This window comes from Myotis lucifugus, unplaced genomic scaffold, assembly GCF_000147115.1.
Source record: "Myotis lucifugus unplaced genomic scaffold, Myoluc2.0 scaffold_250, whole genome shotgun sequence".
NCBI classification, from domain to species: domain Eukaryota; kingdom Metazoa; phylum Chordata; class Mammalia; order Chiroptera; family Vespertilionidae; genus Myotis; species Myotis lucifugus.
In genome coordinates, this window is record NW_005871298.1 from 1,255,298 (window position 1) to 1,279,009 (window position 23,712).

The window sequence follows — 23,712 nt, forward strand, 5'->3', positions numbered from 1 at the left end:
TTTCATTGCTGAAATGGCATAGCCACTTTGGAAGACAGTTTGTCATTTTCTTACAAAATTAAACATATTCTTATCACCAGGTCCAACAACTGCACTCCTTGGTGTTTACCTAAATGAGCTGAAAAGTTATGTCCTGTCCACACAAAAACCTGCGAATGAATATTTATAGCAGCTTTCATTATAATTGCCCAAACTTGGAAGTGATGGTCACCTGGTGAAGGGATAAATAAACTGTGGTACATCCAGACAATGGGATGTTATTCAGCAATAAAAAGAAGTAAGCTATGAAGCCATGGGGGAAAAAAAAACATAAAGGAAATTTAAAATGCATACTACTAAGCAAAAGAAGCCAACCCGAAAAAGCTACATTTTGTATGATCCCAACCATTGGACACTCTGGAAAAGTCAGAACTATGGAGACAATAAAAGGATCAGTGGTTACCAAGAGCTCCTGGGAAATGAGAGATGAACAGGCGGAGCACAGATGATTGTTAGGGGAGAGAAACTATTGTGTGTGACACTATAAGGGTGGATCCATGTCATTATAAATGGATGCAAACCCATAGGATGTACAGCACCCTGAGTGAGCTCTTGATGACAATGGTATGTCAACGTAGGTTCATCGGTTGTAACAAATGTACCATGTTGGCAGGGAATGTCCATAGTGGAGGAGGCTGTGCATATGTGGAAACAGGGGGTATAAGGGAAACCTGTACTTTCCACTCACTTTTGCTGGGAACCTAAAACGGCTCCACAAAATAAAGTTCATTCATTTTAAAAGGTAATCCTGTTCTCTGTCATCTAAGCAGTCTTGTTCACAGAAATAAATATCAACAATCAACCACATGAATGCAGTAACCTTCACAGTCTCAACAAGTAAATGATGGAGATTGGGGTTGGGTAGAGGAGGGCAAAGAGTGGGAAATGGGAGACAGCTATAATACTGTCAACAATAAATAAATATATATATATAATATATAATATAAAATATATAATATATAATATATAATATATATATATATTAAAAAATAAAAACTGGGAAGGAACTAGACCCAGCAAGTGCTCAATGTGAAGAGTTAGGGGCTGATGGAAGCTCAATGCCCTGGGCAGGAAGAAAGTAGTGTCTCCTGGGAACTGGCTGAAGCTCGTGAGACCCAGCAGAGGAGAGAAGGCTGTCAAGACACGATGGAGAAGAGACAGGCAAGTCCAAGGGTTCAAGGTCCTCCCAGGCCTTACTAAGCAGTGGTTTCAGTTTCTAAATACAGTGAAAACCTATTGTAGCGCTTTAATCACTGAAGGAACACATTTCAATGTACACTTTACATCATTTTGGCGGTTTAGAGGGTTATATTCGATGCCAGGGCACAAACACGCATGCTATCACAATGGCTCAGCAAGAGGGAGTGGCTTGTGCTGGCTTGGTAATATGAGAGAGAGAGAGAGAGAGAGAGAGAGAGAGGAATTCTAGATAGATCTGCTGTTCTTTCTGAGAGGCACAGTCTTCACCCATGTCCTGTGAAGTCTCTTTATCATGGGAAATTTATCTGGGGAAAAACTGTGCTATGAATCACATCTTCCACTGTATGATGAAGTTCAGGGCGACGAGAGAGACCTGCTTTAAATCTCAGCCTGGCCGTGTCCTGGCTACAGGACGTCACACAAGTTACCTAACACCTGTGAGCAGCAGCTTACTCATCTCATCGGGAGCCTGGGAACAGCACCACCTACACGGCACAGAAGAGGTGTGAGGTTTAAATCAGGAGGTTTGCATCAGCCTGTACATTGTGTGAATACAGATGCTCTGCAAATGTCCATATGCAAACCCCGCCCCCTTAGGAACCGCATTTTCTAAATGGACTGAGTGGAGGAAATATTTAATACCGAGGAATACATTTCTAATGGTGGAATTTCAAGCACCAACATACAGGAGATATTTTGAGTTAGGAAAGCATTCCCCTAAAACCAACTGTTTACCTCACCAACTAGGGCATAACGAAGCCTTCATATTACTGTAAACATTTATGAAAAACTGGATCTTCAGAAAAATAAACTATTATATTGATGAATTCTGGTTAAAATACAAAGGTAGTTAATACAATCCAGCTTCAGCATGAAGCATTAATTTCAACCATAAGGCTTACTAAGAGACAATAAAATACACAGTATTTTATGAAGCAACAATTATACTTACAGTAACAAAATTACTTAGAGAAAGATCAGAACAGAATTTTCATTAGAGCACACGTTAGGATAAATTCTTGCAACAGCTAGGTTTAAAATTGTCATTTTAAAATTAACCTTTAAAAGCTGATGTTTGCTTATTTGCTAAAGAATAAAACAGTAGACTACAGAATGCTTTTAAGACTCACTACCACTGACATTTCACTTATAAATGCTTCATTCTTTGTAGTGGGCTCAATATAATTAGTGGCAGGGTTTATCTAGTTTGGTCTCTTTTTATTATTATTAAATTTTCAACATTTGGGACAATAAAAGTTTATCTTATATCTACCTTGACATATTCCTGAATTTCCTAAGATTTTTAGAATTTTTCATTGGTTTCAAACTAGAAACACTGTTTCCTAAAAAGTGAGTAAAATGCAAAGAAAAAATTAGTATGATTTTTCAGAAAACAAAACAAAAAAACAACGTTTTTCCATTCAGATAAACATCAGGATACAAACTGGAAAAGCATTGCTTCATCCACATTAGCTAACTTGTTTTTCTACCTAACACTTTATTTCCTTCCAGTTTATTTACTTGGAGAATAGAATAAAAAGGTAAGAAAGGAAATACCTGAGCCTATGTTGGTTAAGGCAACTTATTCTAAATAATAATTCGTACAAGAGGGAGGGGAATGAGGGCTCAGGAAAGACATTAAACATCAATTCTTCAAGGCATCCAGGAGAGCAGTTTAATCCATGGTTACCACTCAGCTGAGACACACCAACACGGATAACGGAGGTTGTATGACAGTATCTGCTCTATTGCATGGCCCTTGCCATGCCAGCTGTTAAATAGTTTTACAATCACTCTGCCTATATAGCCTCTTGGCCTGGGACGAAACCCAGTTAGCCTTACCTCTGCTCAGAGGCTCTTCATTTGAAAGTTGCACTTAATGTTCTCTCTGTAAGTGTCTTTATTCATATATGCCTGCTACCCACGCCCTGTCCACTTAAATCATTCAAGGAAACCTAGATGGCCCGTTTGGGTCCCTTTTATTAATATTTGGGATAGGCTCACAAAGTTCACAGTAGCCACCCAGGTACAAATCATATTAGGAAATGGTGAAGGAATAGGGGGGAAAACCCACTAGACTGAGGTTTAAATCTTGGTCTTTCTCTTTAAGTAACAATTGTGAGTCTTGTAAAATGGAAACCAGACTATTAACCTCACAGGTTGTTGTAAGAATTAAATGACAGACTGCATGTCAGAGTATCTGATGACTACACACAGGCGCCCCAAAATGCCCACTGACTCTGGACCAATTCACTAGACGAGCATAGTTTACATTTCTAGGTTCACAATTTTTTAAAGAAATTAAGACTTTAGAGGGCAGAGGCAAAGGCACGGTTAGAAGGTTGGAAGATAAGACCTAAAGGAAGCAGTTATCACTTAACTTACAGGAAGGGAAAAGATCACTATTTAATTGGCCATTATTTTTAAGATCAAAGAACAAGGGAAGAGAGTGGGTTAGGATGAAGGACCAAGGGTTTTAGTTAAATAAAAAGAATTTCAAGAGCACATTATTAAAATGAGAAATTAGCAAAGATATGAAACGTGCATAAATAGCTTCTGAGATGGATAGATCCCATCAGCGGTGATGAGCTTATCTTACCTGAAGACTACGCAACCCCCCCACCTCTGTTGTTACCAGTGAATTCCAAGGAGATGCAGGAGAAACTGGCAATCGGAGAACTGAAGTCCTTAGCAGCTCCTGCTAAGATTCCCTACAGCTTAGAAAAGCCACTTCAGGCATTTGGGCCTCAATTTCCTCATTTGCAAAATTAGAGGGTTTGATTGTGAGTCTCTCTTAGTTATTAAAAAAGTAGGATTCTCGTTTAATATGGTTTGTGGCTGAGCTGCATGGCAAGAATACAGGAGGTGAGCCATGGGCAGGCAGCAATGACTACTTACGCCGAGGCAGAGCCGTGTGGTGGCATTATTGCAATGCAGTAAATTACTGCTTTGATGTAATAAACAGCATACCAAGGAGTCTAAAATTTTCTAAGCAGTTTGACAAGATGTTCACTACCAGGAAAACAGCCTACCTATCTAGGTCACTACTCATGGAAGCATAATCAAATAACAATTATACATGCTACTGTATGGTATCAAAATACCACAGATAACTTTTGAAGGTCATTTTTGAAAGCCAGCACAGGTATTACTGACACTGTGTTTTGCTTATGAGGATAAAAAATATTTGCCTTGTCAGAACATGTGGAAATTAATAGAGGGGGGAAAAAGATGCTGAAAAGTGCTAGGCTATAGAGGGATTAATGAATTCACTATGACATGTCAACCAGGTACTCTAGATAAAGAAGGTATGTTTTTTTCATAGATACAGGTTAGATATAGATAGATATAGATATAGATATAGATATAGATATAGATATAGATATAGATAACAGAGAGGAAGGAAGAAGGAGAGAGAGAGAGAGAGAAAAATCAATGATGAGAGAAAATCATTGATCGGCTGCCTCCTGCACACCCCACACTGGGGATCAAGCCTGCAACCGGGCATGTGCCCTGACCGGGAATTGAACCATGACCTCCTAGTTCATACTTTGATGTTCAACCACTGAGCTACGCCAGCTGGGCAGAAGATATGTTTTATATTCGTCTATTAGTAAAGGCTCATCATAAAAGCACTTAATATTCTCACTTAAAAATTAACTCACCAAATAAAAATACAACATGAAACTTAGTGGTTTAGAGCTGCCTACTTCCAAGATGATTGTCAATAAAGCATAAAAGAAAAACTCCATTTCCAGCATCATACTCTGACACCTAAAAGCACTTAAATAAAAAAAGCACTTAATTCTGAAAGGCTTTCCTTAAGGTCACCTAGATTAAGAACTTCAGTATTTCCCATATGAGATAAGCCTTAGACTTTTCAAGGTTATTTAATTTTAACTTCAGGTACATAAATAATACTTTTGGGGGTGAGGGGAAATAAAATAAATGACCCTATCGTACTCTCTCCCAAAGAAAAAGAAAAACTTTGTATACAAGAAATTTTTGCTTGAAAACAGGCAGAAGGCTCAATAAACATAGACTAAATAAACTATATTACCTGATTAGTTGGTAGAGGAAATAATCAATGCTACATGTAACATATTTTAAATCTCATTAAAAGCAAGTCAAAACCAGCACAGTTCTAAAACATGCGCACATTCTACTATTACACCACAGTGGAATTCACCATCCTGGTTAGAAATGTGAGCATCTCAGGCAGAGATGATTTTGTGGGCTCTTAGCATCTTACCATAAACAATAGACTCCCCTCGCTCTTACAAGAAGAATTTTCATTGAAGTTTGTAAATTAAATGTCTAGAAAACGGATTCTTTTAAACTGACTGTTTCAACTCTGAGTACATATAGAAGTGCCAAAATGACTAAGAGAAAGAAAACAAAACGTCTGTATTTCCATATTCACTGTTATGCATTCACGGGTGTCGAAAGCCTTAAAAACTTTCTGAAAATGCAGAGAAGATATGCGAGCTGTCATACTAAACTGTGCATTCCACTTGATTCTGTATAAAGACATTGATTCCTCTTTTTTAGAGGATACCATTTATTTTCTTAACAATAGCCATTCATCGTCCAATTCCCTTTCAATATTGTACAAGTATTTTCCTGCAGATTCTATTAGGCAATATGAGAAAAGCGTTACAGAAAGGAACTTAACAATCGCTCAAAACAATCCTTAGCACATTTTATGTGAAACGGAGAACGCATCCACAAAATTACCTGACAGGCGATGTGCACGAGGTAGACCAGCTCTTTCGATTCACAGCCGTTTTTCGTTACGTCGTTCTGCTCTTCTGAAAGGGAGAGCTGAGGCAAAGAAGAAAGGGCAGAGAGAGGGAGAGCCGTGATTAGTGAACAAGAACAAACGAAGCGTTCAGTAATACTTGGCGTTCTCACATCAACGTGATGGAATGAGGTGTGCCTTAGAGTAGAATTCTACTACTTGAAGGCAGATAAAGAATTCAAGATTTTAAAAAACATGTGATTCTGAGAATTGTAGCTTGTAGCTAAACCAACACGTGCACAACAGCAGCAACTAAAACACATTCGCTCCAGGGCAGATCTCCATGCCCTTATTTACAGCACAGCGGGAAGGAAGGCTCCAGGGCCACGGAGAGGCAGGTGAGCAGCTGGTTTACCCGGGCTCAGCTCTGCTACAGACACTGCAGACTGGGGCCCGGAGAACAGCGTGGGCTCCAGATACGTTTCATTGTAGACTCACCGTGCAGGTCTGCACACTGAACTTTATTTTTATTCGAACCACAAAACAGCATTTAGAAACTGGGTGGTTTTATATGAAGAAAAAAAAACAATTTCTAGGCTTCTATGGAAACATCAGGAAATCTGAAGTATTGGACCCATATTCTCACATGGGCAACAACTGGCTGGAGCTGAGAGGCGACCGGCCCCTGTGAATGTGGCTCCAAGAGACTTTGCCACCGAATCGATTCCTCTTTATTTTTTCACCAGCATCGAGGCTGGATGTTAACTGTCATCCGTCGTGCTGCTTGCTTTGCTATTTCTTATCCCACTCACGGCGCTCACTCACCTTACCTGCCTGCCCTAACTAGGGATGTGCACTGGCAAACTCTATGCCAGAGTCAGACAACCCTGAGTTCAAAAGCGTCACTAGCTGGTTGTGCAATATTGATCTCCCCACTTAATCTCTCACCTGGAAAATGGAGATGATGTCACAGTAACTATTCTCGAGGTTTTGAGTATTAAATGAGATAACAGTTAGTAAGTACTCACTGAGGCAGCTGGCACTCAGTGAGTACTTAATAAATGTTACCTATTATTACAGTTAAGGTTATCAGAAATATAAGGATGACGAAGATATGTTCTCTGTTTTTGAAAGCAGTATCACAAAAAGTTTTTTTTAAAAAAACACCTTTATAAGAGATAAAAATCATTCTCACATTAGCCAAAATACATCAGATGAACTACAAAGTCATAGGGGATTTTTTAGATGAAAAAAAAAAAATGAAGGGTGAATTGAAACCTGAATGAATGAAGTTGCAGAAAGTGACAAGACTTTCATGAGACCCAAGAGGTCCATGGATGTGTTTGGAAGCCTGGAAAAGGCACAGGAGGATCTAGAACCTGCCTCAGCCAGGGTCAGGAGAAACCAGCCAAACCCTGACTGGCTGCATGCGGCCCGCAGTGATAAAGGACAATGCAAGGAACACCTGGTACCAGCGTCCACGCCCGCCCACCCACTGATTTCCCCAGCTATTCCTTCAAGTGCATGAGGTCAGTCCATAAAGCTATACAGGAAAGTAGCTTTATGTCCACAGTTGGGGAAGAATGTCTTAGCTGCAACACGGATAGGGAAAAATAAGAGACTGACTACATCAAAAACCTCACAGTTATCACAAAAGGGACACCATAAACCAAGTGAAAAGATGCGTTACAAAATGGGATAAAAAATATTTGTAATACACATTTGGCAGATTTTTAAACTATCATACATAAGGAAAAAATGAGATAGGTATATGCCTAACCCAAACATCTTTAAAAGTACCTGGAATTTAAGTAAGGGTCACTAATTATCTGATGAATGACTGAATAAACAAACATGGTCTCACTGGAATGCAATACTCACTTTCAAAACTAAATTCATCATCTTTCTTCACATATTCGCTTCTTCCTCCTTAATTCCCCAAGTAAATCAATAGCATAACATAACTGATGGTGGAGAAGGGCACGTAATAAGAATGGAGCCACAGTTGTCTAATAACTATACACCTACTAACTATAGATGAGAAGTTTTCTTACAGGCCCCGGGAAACTGAAGGATGAAACAAGGCTGTAGAAAGATAAGATGCCTCGATGGGTCCATGACTCAGAAAAGAAATACATTTTGAGAACAGACCAAGGACAGGACACGCTTTGATTTGGTTGCTGTGCCCGGACCCTGACTCCCTCCGGGAGTTTGCCTAGGAATGCTGACTATTCTCCAGTCTCAGGAACGGGCTGAGCTGTTTGTAGCATCATAGATTAGCCACCTTGTTATGGTTCTTTGAGCTCCTGAAGGCCCAACTTCAGACCCTCCCCTCCCCTTTCCATGTTACGCTCACAGCCGCACCTAGCCATGTTCCCCCTCGTGTGTATATAATCAGCCAACTGGCTAGGGGCGTCAGAGCAGAATTTCCAGGGTGACCGACTGCTCTCCCATGCTGCCGGCAGTATTGGAATAAACGCTCATATATGATTCAACCCCGTCTCTGTTTAATTTGGCTCAAGTAGTGACAGGCAGCCTTGGACCCATTGTGTCTGGTTTCATAACCATTCACTGTTAACCAACCTAATCATCCCGATTCATCTACCCCTCCGCCTCTCCACATATCCTTTCTTTTTATATTCCCAGGGTCAAGATCTGATCTCAACCTTTGATTCCCTAATCTCGCTCTTTAGTCTCCCAAAACTTGCCTCTCACACCTCACCTGTTCCTTTTTTCCCCTTCTCCACTGCTTCTCCCCTGGGTCTGAGCCTCACAGTGTCTGGGCTAGACAATTGCAGACTGGACATTCACAGTAGTCTTCCCACTGGCCTCTCTCCATTTCCCTCGCACACTGATTATGGTACTTTCTTTTCAAAATCTCTCAATACTTTCTCAATTCCTACTAAGAAGGTAATTTAAATGCAAAGTCCAGAAGCTTAGATGAGCTTTGAAGAAAGGCACTGCTCCAAATATCTTTGAAACCACGTTTTCCCATAATCCTTCTAACCCATTCATCCCCTCCCCTCCCCTCCCAGGTGCCTTTGTCTAAGCTAATTTTCCTTGTCTAAATGCTCTGCGCTTCTGTCTTTGCATATCCCAAATCTATTCAAGCTCCAATAAAGCCTTCCTTGAGTGCCACAGGAAGTAACTTCTCTTGCCTTTGAATGCCTATACAAGCACTCTCACAATATGTATTACATTTTTCTTAGGTGTACTGGTATATTGCTTGTTTCCCCTAAGGTATTCTTGAATACAAGGTATTCAAGAAAAGCACTCTTGATGAATTGTCTGTTGGTTTTAAGACACCCTATGAACAAGTCAGAATGGCGAGGTTTTATGCAGGACCCACACCACATGTGCCAAGAGCACACATTATGAACAATCGGGCTACATTTGCCTATTGAATGACATGAACGTAATAATTTACATTATCTTTACTTCCTTCAATGTAACGCTATCTCAGTGCTTTGTCTATAAGGAAGGGAGAACAGAATTTCCAAGTCCCATCCTTCTAGATTCCTTACAAATCTATTTTTGGAGTTATTTTTCTATACTGAATTCACTTTTCTATCACCATGGTAACCAATCTGCAATTAGTGTTGTTAGGATCTTTAAAAATAAAACTCTATCCAGAAAGCCTTCCAATATTCAGAAAAGTCCTTTCTCTACAGGGAGCATGGACATCAGTTTTGTAAGTCAGGGTAGAAATACATCACCCCACCCACAAAAATACCGGTCATCAAAGCCTAATCAACAGATTTCAAATGGGGTAAAGGGAGACCTTTTATTCATCTTTTATTTAGTTCTAGTACGGTTGCAATTGCACTGTGACATACCTCTGGAGTTCGTACATTTCACCTCTGTAGCCTCTACGAGGTGTGGAAACATGAAAAATATTTCTGTTGCACAATATTATGTGGTCCACGCATGCCCGCCGTCAACACCCTAACACATTAAGAGTGACAATACTACTTTAAAACTCCTGAGTCGAGAATGCCAAGTGGAAGAATATATATTAGAGTTGCCTTTTAGGTGAGTAATAAGTGAACTGAGTTCTAATTTCAGCATATAAGGCAAAAATCAATAGTAGACAAAACTGCACTTCAAATTCCTTTGGGAAAAGCTAGAGACCTACACGCATCTTCTTAAGCCTCATGGTCCACTTTTCCCTCCAGACTTGGGAGAGAGCACTGATCCTATGTTGACGACCAGGTTTGCTCATCTCCAGACACTAGAACAGTGATGGCGAACCTATGACACGCGTATCAGAGGTGACACGAAAACTCATTTTTTTGGTTGGTTTTTCTTTGTCAAATGGCATTTAAATATATAAAATAAATATCAAAAGTATAAGTCTTTGTTTTACTATGGTTGCAAAGATCAAAAAATTTCTATCTGTGACACGGCACCAGAGTTGTTAGGGTTTTTCAAAATGCTGACACGCCGAGCTCAAAAGGTTCGCCATCACTGGACTAGAATCCCCCTCAGCTCAGTGAGATGCCCGCAGCATGCAGAACACATGGGAAGTGAGCGTGAATGACACACTAGCAGAATCGCATCTCCTGTCTTACAGGTGCTCACTCCAGAACATACACTCGTCAGGAAAAGAGTGCTTCATGGGCATTTCCACATTTCTGTGTGGTCAGGACTTGCTTTGATACCTGGGTTACGACTGAACAGCAAACCTACAAATAGAGCCCTCTGGTCAGAGAAGAGTTTTCTCTCTCCCAGAGCCCTATGCTTACATCCCAGGCTGTTAATGGCTCGTGGCTGTGATGCACACACAGACCCCTCCACTTCCCGGCTGTGATCTTAGGTAAGTTCTTAAACTCTTCCTACCTCGATTTCCTCGTCTGAAACTGTTGTGAAGACTCAATCAGACAACATACAAATAGTACTTAGTGTAAATCTGGCTCACAGAAAACATTCAATAAATACTGGCTTGTATTTGATTATCATAATCCTGATGACTTCATTTAAAATGAAAAGTCAGGATTTGTGTTTCACATGATTTTTCCTCAGCATTTTCACACTTGGGTCAAACATTACAACCTCTTTCCACATTTCTCAGTATCAAAGCAAGAGTGTACCTGATCATAGAAAGCAACAGTAGCATTTCCCAGGCCCTTGCACAGTAACTTTAGCAGCGAATGCTCAAGAAATAGGTATTAAATTCATACACTTCCTATGTCTTATTTCAGGTAAGACCTGATCTCTTGGATTCAGGTTAATTTACCTCAATGCTTTATATGAAATCAGATAAAAAGGAAACATTAATTTCAGCTTCAGATGAGCAAATAATAGGAAATGCAAACCACACAAATGTTTTAGTGTCCTCCACACTAGGTGGCGGCACCACACCAGCCACAGCAGGAGGAGAGCAAGGCCTCAAATGGGTAAAACAGAATGAACTGATTACTGGTATTTGCATGTTACAAGGGATATTTCCCTTCTTACTGAAAAAAACATTTTCTGAAATTTGAATAAATCTTAGTTTTTGAACAATGGAGATGATACAACAGAGAGAAGTGCAACAAAGATAATGAATTCACAAAATCTAAAACTATATATGGTTTTACTTAAAACAAGAAGTCCTTTCTAGAAATTATCTTTTTTTTTCCTCTGAGGTTTCAATTTCTCTAAACAAAACATAATACAACACTATTTATCAAAACCTATAGAGTTTGTTCAATGTACTATTCAGGGGAAAATTTTCCAAACTTAAATGCACTGATTAGAAAACAACAGCATAGCCCTGGCCAGTGTGGCTCGTTGGTTGGAGCATCATCCCTGCAACTCAAGGTCGTGGGCTCGATTCCCAGTTGAGGCACATGCCTGGGTTGCAGGTTCAATCCCCCAATTGGAGCAAGTGTGGGAGGCAACCAATCGATGTGCCTCTCTCACATTGATGTCTCTCTCTCTCTTTCCTTCCTTTTCCTTCCCTCCCACTCTCTCTAAAAACCAATGAAAAAATTATCCTCCTGTGGAGATATTAAAAAAAAAAGAGCCACTTATTTGTATTTAAAAAAACACACAATAACATAATATTGTAATAACTACGGATGGTGTCAGATGGGTACTAGACTTATTGGGGTGATCACTTGTAAGTTATATAAATGTCTAATCACTATGTTTGCATACCTGAAACGAATATGTGCCTGGTTTAGTCCTGAAAAAGAGTCGTGAATAACAAACTTAACTCAGCCTGTAGGAACCACTTCAAACATACCTGTATGCTGCCAAACTCGACGTTCTCATAGTGGAAATGTGCGCATTCGGCCATCTTCGGAAAGTGGCCTTTGGTGAAGGGCAACCTGAAGCACATGAGATAAATCAGTGAGATACAAGACACCGAAACAGTGAAGAAACTGCTAAGCACCAAGAGAAAATAAAACGGGTTTAGGAGCTCATGCAAGCAAACTATTTAATAGTTTATTTAATAAGCACATGCGCATGAGCACACATATACCCACACACACCCTTTCAGAAATACACGGAATCCAATGAAAGTTACATGGACTGCACGGGTCAAAAAACAACAACAAAAATTAAAAAGCATCACTGTACTCTCCTCATCGTGTCCCAAGTCAGTGCCCACGGGAAAACTATGCTGTCGGTGAATGTTATGGAAACTGAGACGAGCCAGCTTCTAGCCAGAAGCAGCATTCCCACCACAGAACACAAAGCCAGGCGTTACCTGTGCATGTTGTCGCAGCCCATCAGTCCCGGGTTGGTGGGTCTGGATGCAGAATGAACATTTTTATCCTTGTCTTTTCTATACCCGCAATGAAAACACAGCTATCTAACCCTCTACCAGCTGACAAGGTGGTTTTTCTGCTCAAAACTGAAACAGATACCTAAAGATATTTCACTTGAGAGTCAACTTCTGGCACCCATTCCCTACCCTTGTGAAGGTGAAGCTGAGATAGAGCAATTCTCGTAACTCAAACAACAAACTCGATTTTTCTAAATGGGTGAGAACACCTACTAAAGGTACCAAGAAGGACATAGTTGGCTTTTTCCTGTTGAACAAATGCAGTCTAATAGACAATGACATAAAACTGCAAGAACAAAATTACAGTGTATTTTTAGACCAGAGCTAGTCTTCAAACCTAGCCCACTAACTGCTGAGTCATAAATTAAGGCTTAACACTACAGTTTAATGTATGGACAGTAACAGCTTATTTAGTAAGAAATCTAAATAAAGGTTTTAACAGAACTAAAGTAAAGAACTCATTTCCATTTATAGGAATTCATTTCAAAACTGCAGTAAAGTTATACTTACTTTTTCACGTGTTTAACCTTCATACTAGCTGTACTGCCACATGTCTTAAGGCTAAGGTCTCCAGGAATCTCAGGCACATCTGCTCCTCTTGCCTTAAAAATAATAAAGAAAAAAGATTTATGACTATTCCTTTAGTACCCGTATGTTTTAAAAAACAGAGTATGGTTCATTTTAATGATTCTATTGACTCTGTACCAAGAGCAATACATACTGATTTAATAATCTCTTCTTAAAATGATAATTTACTGAGTTTTAATTAAGAATAAGAAAAAAATATTCACCTAATTTAAATATTTAACTTTACAGTATGAGAAAAAATGTTCTGTTAAGAATTTTCATGCTCTTATACTCAGATTTCAAAATCAGCTATTATGTGTCTCACACATACTTAAACCTCCCCAGGGAGTTGGTGGAATAAAGTAACCTTGGTTACAATGATTAATAAAAGGTAAAATGGTAATGGGAACATAATTAGGAGATGACAACATGCATTTCTCACAACAGAAGTTGAAAGTGACATCTATGTCATACTTCCAAATTTACTCCTTCATCTGACACAGTTTTCATGTGGTGATTTTTTAACTCTAGTGACACATTCAACTGCAAGGTTCTTCATACTCTGAACAAAATAAATAGCAAATCCAAAAATCTATAAAAAACATTTATGCTATATTATCCATGATTTGTAACCTTAATTAGTATAGCCAATGCCACCTGATGCAACAGGGGAGAATAATATGGGGTGAGCAGTTAAATTGAGTTAAGAGGAGATTCACAAAGAAGATGTGGTAAATATATGCAACAGAATACTACTCAGCCATAAAAAGAGAAGTCTTGCCGTTTGTGACAACATGGTTGGACCTTGAGGGCATTACACTAAGCAAAATACATCAGATAAAGAAAGACAAGCAAGCCCAGGCCAGTAGCTCAGTTGCTTGAGCATCGTCCTTATACTCCCAGGTTACGGGTTTGATCCCGGTCAGGATGCATACAAGAATCAACCAATGATGCAAAAATAAGTGAAACAACGACCTGATATTCCTCTCTTTCCCTTCCTCTCTCTCTCTAAAATCTATACATAAAAATAGAAAGACAAACACATGATATCACTTATATGTGGCATCTAAAAATATAGACCAAAAAACAAAAGTTTATAAATACAGAGAAGAGACTGATGCTTGACAGAGCAGGGGGGTAGGGAGTGAGTAAAATGGGTGAACAGGGTCAAAATGCACAAACCTCCAGTTACAAAATAAAGAAGCCATGGGGAAGTGACGTACACCCGGGTGACTATAGTTAGCAGTACTGTGCTGCATCTGTGAAAGTTGCAGCTTTACTTGGTCAAGCTGGACATGTGGGAGCACTACTACTGCTGTGACCAGGTGGGGATCAGGCCTGAAGCGGGTCTGCCTCGGGCCAGCCTGCAGTGTGTGGGTTCTTGGCTTCGAGCAGGGAAGACTTCACAGCACGAGTACGGGTGATTTTGAGAGTAAGTTTATGAAAGCTGGGACAGTGACACAAGGAAGGACTTAGGACAGAAGAAGCAACAGGAGAGAAACGAGGTGGGGCTGCTTTCCACAGGTACTCTATCAAGGTCACGGTCTCTGCTGACTGGTCAGCGCCTTAGTCACTCACTGCAGCTGGCGTCACCCACCTGGTTTTGCTGATTTTCTGGGCCTGGAGCTGAAATGGAGGCCTGGATGTTATCTCTAGGGAGGAAAGGTCAGGGGGTCTAAGCCACACCTAGGGCTTTCGGCCATGGGGACTTTCCGTATCTGGCTGTAAAGTGCTCAGACCAGTTCATTCAGCTGTCTGTCTCAGTTTCCCCGTTCCACTTGCAAGGAATTGTCCTAGCTTTCCACTGTCCTGGCTCTCTATTTTGATGCACACTGCTAAATAATCCTCCAGAAAACATTGATCCCATTTACAACACTACCAACCATGTACATGGATGCCTGTTCTCTCACAACCTCACAAACACTGAATATGATCAGTCTTTAACATTGCCATCTAATAGGATTACTTCATCATCTTTTTTTCTAATTAAATAGGTAAAAGATTCAATAAAGTTTCACACTTTTAGTGGGTATCTGTATTATTGTGTGTGTGTATATATATATATACACATACTTATTGTTAGATTCTGGTTTTTAGATTTTTCAGAGAAAAGAACATTTTTAAGTGAAAGCTAGTCATATCTGTCTGACATATAAATATCAAGATTTAATAGCTTGCCATTAAAGTTAATAACCTGGAAGATCTAGTCTGTACACTTCCTGATTAAAAGACTTACTGAAAAGCAATAGTAATTTAAGTCAGTTGATACTGGACTGGAGTAAGGAAGGACAAAGTAAATAAATATAACAGAAAGACCAGAGAAAGCCCACATATAGACAACAAAACTTAACTTGTGAACAAAAGTAACAATGAAATTCAAAAAAATACTCCTGTGTCAATAAATAAGATTGGTGAAGTTTTCTAAAGTATGCAACATAAGAATAAACCTTGAACCTTCAAAAAATTCACTCAATGTGAGGATTAATAATGCTGCTAAAATTAAATACAGAAGAACAACTTTAACATAAGTAAAAGTGCCTTAAACAGGAAATAAAAAAGTATTACCTTTAGGAAAAAATTAAATTTGATTACATCAAGATTAAAAACAAGTCATTTAAAAAGAGCTCCTTATAATATATTAAAAACTAACAACCCAATTTTTTAAATGCCAAAAAATCTAAACAGGTATTTCATAAAAGAGGATGCCAAATGGCCAATAATTGTAGATACTCAATGTCATTACTCATCAAAGAAATGGAAAATTAAACCATAATGGAATAATACACATAATGGAATAATAAAAATTAAAATACCAAAGTTGGCAACAACAAAAAAAATGGAGCACTAAAACTCTCATTTATTGCTGATTGAAGTGTAAAACAGTAATAACCACTTAGGAAATTTGTTTGATAATTCCTATTATGTTAAACATGAATCTACCTATAATCCTGCAACTACACTCCTGAATATAGACCCAAAAAATATTCCCTAGGTACACAAAAAAACATGTACATAAACGTTCATAGATTTTTTATAATCACCAGAAAATGGTCATTATAAAACAAAAATACCCAAAATAAACAAAAACAGGGGAATAGCTGAATAAACTATAGTGTGTTTATGCAATGGAATGCTGTGCTTGAAAAAAAACTTAACATTAAAAACATGAATAAATGTAGGCATTACTACAGTATGTGACTGTGTGTGTTTGTATTAAAAATTAACAGGAAAAAATGTCAATAGGAATTTTTGTGAAACTTCTGGTTCTACATCTGTCTAAAATAGTTATAACTGGGAAAAAAATGAGGAGTGAGAAAAGAATCGTATTTCAAATAACATTTTTAAAAAGACTGTTTTCTTACTTATTTTATAAGTTAACACAGACATCAAAACCACCCAAGAAACTTTCAACACCAGTGAGGACACGATTAAGAAAAGTTGTATAAATGTATAAACCAACTGTTTAAAGCACTAAAGTTCCACCATACAGAAAAGACATAAGAGGCTATGATCTTTAAAAGAAACAGATTATACAAGGTAAACTCCATACTCAGCCAAACCCCTGATAAAGAGAAAACCTTAATAGCAGCCAAGAGGGGGGAAATATATACACACATTACACTCACAGGACTACATATGAGAAAAGCAGAAAACGTGGAATGGGTTCTTTCCATTGCTTTTTAAAACAACTATCAACGTTGAATTCTATATCCAGCAAAATTTATTTCAAAAAAAAAAGAATGGGAGGCTTCTAGTCTCTTCTACTGTTTATAACAAAAACTCTACAGAAAACAAAATGAAATAAAATAAAAACAAGCAACTACCTGAGAATTCTAAAATATTTAATTAGAGTAAGTGGATTGGGGTGTAAAGTCAAGACCTGAAGAATGACTAATCATAGGCTGACAGCGTGTTTCCTGGATTCAAACCCGCTTGCCGCCCCTCCCCCCGCCCCCCTCCCCGCCCTTTACCTCTTGGAATTGCCTAAGGAAAAGCTGACTCATGATATAAGTAACAAGCATGACTAGTAAAACTCTAAGGAATTACAACTTTCTGACTAGAAAATGGCCCTTGAATATGGAAACAAATAGGCAAGAGTTTTCTTTCTTTTTTTTGCTTCTCTTCCAAGGACAGACTTTGGAGCAACACTTCAGCTGTACCATGGACACGTAAGACCCTGAGTGAAAACCCATCCTTCTGACTAGAGCAGTGATGGCGAACCTTCTGAGCTCGGCGTGTCAGCATTTTGAAAAAACCTAACTTAACTCTGGTGCCGTGTCACAGATAGAAATGTTTTGATCTTTGCAACCATAGTAAAACAAAGACTTATATTTTTGATATTTATTGTATATATTTAAATGCCATTTAACAAAGAAAAATCAACCAAAAAAATGAGTTCGCGTGTCACCTCTGACACGCGTGTCATAGGTTCGCCATCACTGGACTAGAGAAATAATCAAAGGGGACCCTGTTGTGTAAAGACTGTAGGGATAATCCTTGTTATTTTTTTCTCTTTTTTCTCTCATTGCTTAGGCCTGATGACAGCCCCAGTCAGGAAAAACTGTGCAGTACAGAGACTAACATTCTTAGAGAATTCCTTCCTCCTTCCTTCCAGCCAGAGAAGTCAGGAAAAGCATCCTTTGAGAGGAGACAGTGGGTACCAAGTCAAAACTGAACTGATGCTAAAACCACCACCTAACAAATCCAGATAGAAACATCAACCTAAACCCCACCAGGTTAATGCCTCATAAGCCAGAAAAGTCAACATTCTCCAGAGGATTTCAACAGGAGACAGTCTCACAACATAATATTCAAACTATCCATGACACAATAAGAAATTACTTGATACACCAAAAATCTGTAAAATATGAGCAATTCCCCCAAAAGGGACAATCAGATACCAAATATGAGATGAAACAAATGTTGGACTTACCAAAGACTTTATACCATATACTAGAGGCCCGGCACACAAATTCACACGGCCCCACCCACCTGCGCGGCTTTGCCACGCTCAGAGCCCCACCCACCCATGCCGGTCTTTGGTTGTTACGCCATTAGGGCCATGGGCTTTTTATATAATAGATACTAGAGGCCCGGTGCACAATTTTGGGCACTGTGGGGTCCAGCCGGCCCGCCCTGATGGGGGCTATCTGGGGGGGGCCGGCTCGGGCGGGGGGCCGAGTGGGGGCAGGGCTGGCTGGGGCAAGAGGCCACAGGTATTCTGGTTGTTCTGCCTTTTGGTCTATTTGCATATTACCCTTTTATTATATAGGATCATAAACATATTGAAAAGACAAAAATTCCTGGGTGAAAATTGTAACCTACACAAAAAGCCCAAATTGTTAGGTAGGACCAGGGTCTCGAGGTCTGAGCAGTTCTTACTAAATGCTCTTGTTGCTAAATGTTAAGATGCAGCACAGTATTTTGCAGCTGCAGCTGTAAACAGAATGAGCTTGACAGGCACTCAACCAGATCATGTAGCCAACTGTAAAGAAAGCAACATGTTATTAACCAAATAGTATGTGGGAAATAGTTTTACTCCTATCAAAATGTGAAAAACTAAGAATGTTTGAATGAAAAGATATGGCACAAAAGACACGAAACATTACTGCCTAGAATACGAATTAACAAAATCCTTTCATACCCTTTAAATACTTCCCCATAATAGTAAAAAGACAAGGCAAAATTCATCATAAATATAATCATCAACATGAAAAATATAAAACAAACTCAAAGTCCTACTAATCTATGAAACATCAATAATATTTCCTGTCTTATAGGCTATTATGCAGCCATTAACTTTGTTTATTAAGAGCTTTTCATTTAGCACTAATTATGTATACATAAATTTCTCCCAGGCAAGTTTTATAGAGTATTAATGGTTTTAAAATTTTTGTAATTTCCATCAACTAATGTTATCACATATGTTAACTATGTCATGAAGTATAAATACCAGAGAAAGACTATATAACACTGTGGGAGGAAAAAATTCTAAAGAGAATCTCCGCCAAGATTCCTATGTCACTTCCTGGCTATTCAAACACTAACATGAGCAATGCTGGGAAGAGATGGCTCAGATATTATTAAAATTCCAGGTCAGTGGATCTTAAAGTAGGAAAATTATCTGGGTGAGCCTACTTCCTTCTCCCAAGGCTTCTGCTGAAGCATCCCTCGGGAGTATGCTGCTCATGAGAAGGCAAGGCCTAGAATTAAGTGCAAATTTGGCAGGTGGAGTAGGTAACTGGTGGGAAATATAGAGCTGACTCAGCGCCACAGCCCTCTCTCCTTCTCTCTTGCAACCATGCATTTCCATGCGCATGCTACAATCTGTCCCATATCCCATTCTGCAGATCTCAAAACCCTCCCTATTTTCTCCTAAGGGAAACTGAATTCCCTTCCTCCTTCACAGCAATGTTTTAACCCCCCTTCCAGGTGTCCCTACACTATGTCCAGCAGCCAATCTTTCCCAGAGGTCTCTTCCTTCCAGTGAACCAGCAACTCCTGCACCTATGACACTTCCCATGATGCACTTTGGGAAACATTCAAGCTTCTCTTAACTGCAGCACCTTAATAATAAGGTAGAAGGTTTATGTTAAGTAGGAAGGATAGATAAAATTGTATATGGTTTACAATTATAAGTCACATTTCCACGCCTGATGGGAAAGGGGGGTGGATAAACAAAGCATTATTCTTTGAAACTAACAATTTGGAAAATTTTATGTAAGAAAATCGTGTTTATATGATGTTAAAATTAAAACTCTCTGCATTGCAGGAAATCATGAAAGAAATATACCAAAATAATCTCACCACTGTGCAAAATGGGATTGTGGTTGACAGTCTCTCTCTTTTTCAATTTTCTGCCTTTTCTATATAAGCATGTTTTGTGTTTATAAAGTAGAAGAGAGAAAAAGAGAGAAAGCAGGCTAGCTAGCTTTCCCACCTCTGCATTTACCTACCTTTACAGCAACCATTTGCAAATGCATAACAAACTGTCATAAATAAATGAGATTATATATTCTATAGAACTCTAATGGGCAAAACTAGGTATCCATATCTAGGGAAGAATAAGAATAAAAACACATTTATAATGGGACGTACCCATACATATATACAGTCAACTGAAAAAGCAGTATTTGAATGGAAAATTCATTCTGCCAAGAAAGGCAAACAGGACTGCCAGTTTCCAAATGCAACCACAGTTTAATCATAGTAAATAAATGCAAAAAAATCTCTGTAATGAAAAGTTTACGAAGTTTAATTAGTCTAAATATTATTCCCTTTCTTACAAAGAAGAGATAATGGGGTAAAATTTAATAATCATCATCCCAATACATCAGAAGAGCTAAATTTATTAAATCTACAGTGTATTACATTATCACTAAAATGATTCTTAAAGAAGATCACAAAGAAATTCAATTAACTTAGTTATGTGTATTTTCAAGAGAATTTTGTACAGCAAAATACGCTTGATGTTAAAAACATATTACAAGACAATTTTCTTCACTTATTTCCTCCAGTATGTTATCTAGACCTCCCAATGTGCAAGTGCTAAATAACAGAAATGGGACTCAAAGGAGGCAGGCAGGTTTAAGTATGTGGAAAATTCACAAATCATACAAGTAGCTATCAAACGAGCCCAGGAGTAAACTATATAGTTACTCCTATTTAATTCTCTATTTTGATGAGGAACAACAGGGTGGGAATACTAAAGAGAAGAAAAAAAGATTTCTGCACCTGATTATAAAACTAGTACTTTTGCACAAAGGAGTTGCCTTTAAAGTTCACTTCTAACAGAAAATATCTCCTCGAAAAGAACATGCAACAGCTGGGGGGAAATTATCCAGGAGCAATGTTTAAAATAATTTAAGAAAAATGATCAGCAAGAGCCATCAGAATAATAATACAATTTCTCTAGGCAACAGCTAGGCAAGCAACTTAAAAATTAACACACTGACATATTAGCAAGATCTTGAAACATTCTGAAGTTTCTACTTTTCTATAATGCAGATTTATCTGTTCACTCCTATCTGCCCCAATCATTAAAGATAATCCTACTGATTCAGCAGATATTTTCTGCTGAAAATATGGGGTCCCATGTTGTATATACTTTTACCAGACATTTTATGAAAAGATTCCTAGGAAAATCTAAAAACAACACGATTAACTTTGTAAGTACTTTATTCAGGTAAAGTACTGCTATTCTTCTGTGCTGCTAGAAAATGGTCTGTTTCTGCACTTGAATTTTGTGTACCAGATCTACTAGTAAAAATGTACATATAATGTTTAAACGTGTATTATAAAAACATAAAATGTGAATTCTTCCTGGAATAGGCAGGGTATGTAGAGAAGGGTGGAAGGGAACCAAGAACCACAAATGATGGAGACACTGAATTGGAAATATTCTACTAAAGGAAGAAATGGCAAGGTTCTAGACTACCCATGACACCCCATTCTTCTAACTGCATGTGTTTTATGTACTTCCTCCTTCAATATTTTACAAGTTTAAACATTTTTTTGAAAAGTCATATAACAAATTCTATCAGTAAAAGTAACATCCAGATCACTTAAAGTCTTAAAGAGCACAATATTTGTAATGTATTTTTTAGTTTAATAATTAACAAATAAATGCTGGGTTTATGACCAGTTCTCCAGTTCAAAAGATTTTAGGCTTAACGTTATAAAACTACCCATTTTCAACACTTTTTAACCTATAAAATGAACGAGTTCATACATTCAACCTAATATAAATCCCAGAACTCCCAGGAGTGCATTAATTACCTTCCATAATTAACACTGCTTGATTCATGCCAGAGAATTCCCACCATCTTCAGCCAGAACCGAATGCACCATGGAATGGGGTGGGCTTGGGGTTGTTTATTGAAGAGCATTGAATATACTGGCAGAAACTCAAAACCTGGGCTTTGCATAGTAATCAATGGGTGCATTTGTGATTGTTCACAAAGCAACTCTGAACAAGACATCCCGCCTTTAAAACTGAAATGATAAATACCATCAGTGTCTCTGAATCATGAGTAAAATCCACCCATCAATCAAAAATGAACAGCTAAACATCACACAGTAAGAAAGAGCTAAAGAAATTCACTGAAGGAGCATCTGCAAAGACTTTTCTCTCTCTTATTCGAATGGCAAATGTTTTTATAACTGATGGGTAAAAGGAATCAGAGAGTAGAGCAATACACAAAATACACATGTCTTCCAAAAGTACTGCTTCAAGACTATTCAGGAAGAATGACTATTCTATCAATCCTCTTTAGAAAGCAGGCAATATGCGGGGATGTGGTCCAAATACAAGGGAGGTACTTTTGGAAAGTCTAAGAAAAATGTAATGGTCTAACTTTTGATTTAAAACAGAAAGAAAAGAAAGAAGGGGAGAAGAAAACAAAAGAAAAGAAAATTCATATTAACAAATGCGGTAAAGAAAAGCAGGGAGCCCTAACCGGTTTGGCTCAGTGGATAGAGCGTCAGCCTGCAGACTCAAGGGTCCCAGGTTTGATTTCGGTCAAGGGCATGTACTTTGGTTGCGGGCACATCCCCAGTAGGGAGTGTGCAGGAGGCAGCTGATCAATGTTTCTCTCTCATCGATGTTTCTAACTCTCTATCCCTCTCCCTTCCTCTCTGTAAAAAAATCAATAAAATATATTTTTTTTAAAAAGAAAAGCAGGGAAATTCGGGTGCTGTCAAGGAAAAAACAACTGGTTCAATTTGTCCAGAGAATGACAATTTCATTCATTCAAAAAAATATTTACTGAGAATTTACTATGCCAGGCACAAGAGACAAAACATAAGTGACAAAGTCCCTGTACTCAAGGAGCTTACAATCTCATGGAAAAGAAAGACAATTTTCATACAAATATTCAGTATGTCTAAACACTGTGGAGAAAACTAAAGCAACGTAAGAAAGATAAAGAGAGGAGGGCAGGGTTATTATTTCATCTAAGATGGTGAGTGAAGGCAGCACTTAATTGTAAAGAGGGAACTGAAGGAAGAGAGGGAGCAAGCTTTGCAGATAATGCAGGGAAAGTGCTTTCAGAAAAAAAGAAAGAAAAAGAAAAAAAAAAGACCACAAACACAAAGGCCCCGGAGTAGCTAATGCTTGGCATAGTCCAGAAATAAATAGCAAAAAGGTCAATGTAACTGGAGCAAAATGATCAAGCGAGGAAGAGCTTTGGCTTTTAAGGAAAATGAATTGAAACCATTTCATTTATAACAAACCACAAGGTCTTAGACCTGGGTGACTGAAATAAAGTGAGTGTTATTAACATGATCTGTAAAGTTAAAAAGAAGCTCATTGAGGGAGTGGGAAAGATGAGATTTAGTGAAAATCTACAGCTCACGGCTTCCACAGGACCTTCAGCTGGGAAATGAATTC

The 23,712-nt window shown here is 38.5% G+C and overlaps 1 protein-coding gene across 1 annotated transcript in view; it reads right to left on the reverse strand.

Annotated features, from left to right (window-relative positions):
- Nucleotides 1-23,712, reverse strand: part of ARHGAP32 (Rho GTPase activating protein 32) — a 106,597-nt gene that overhangs the window by 62,303 nt on the left and 20,582 nt on the right. The window contains 3 exon segments of the mRNA XM_006098869.3: nt 5,977-6,063; nt 12,210-12,294; nt 13,266-13,357. Coding sequence (XP_006098931.1) covers nt 5,977-6,063; nt 12,210-12,294; nt 13,266-13,357 — 264 coding nt within the window.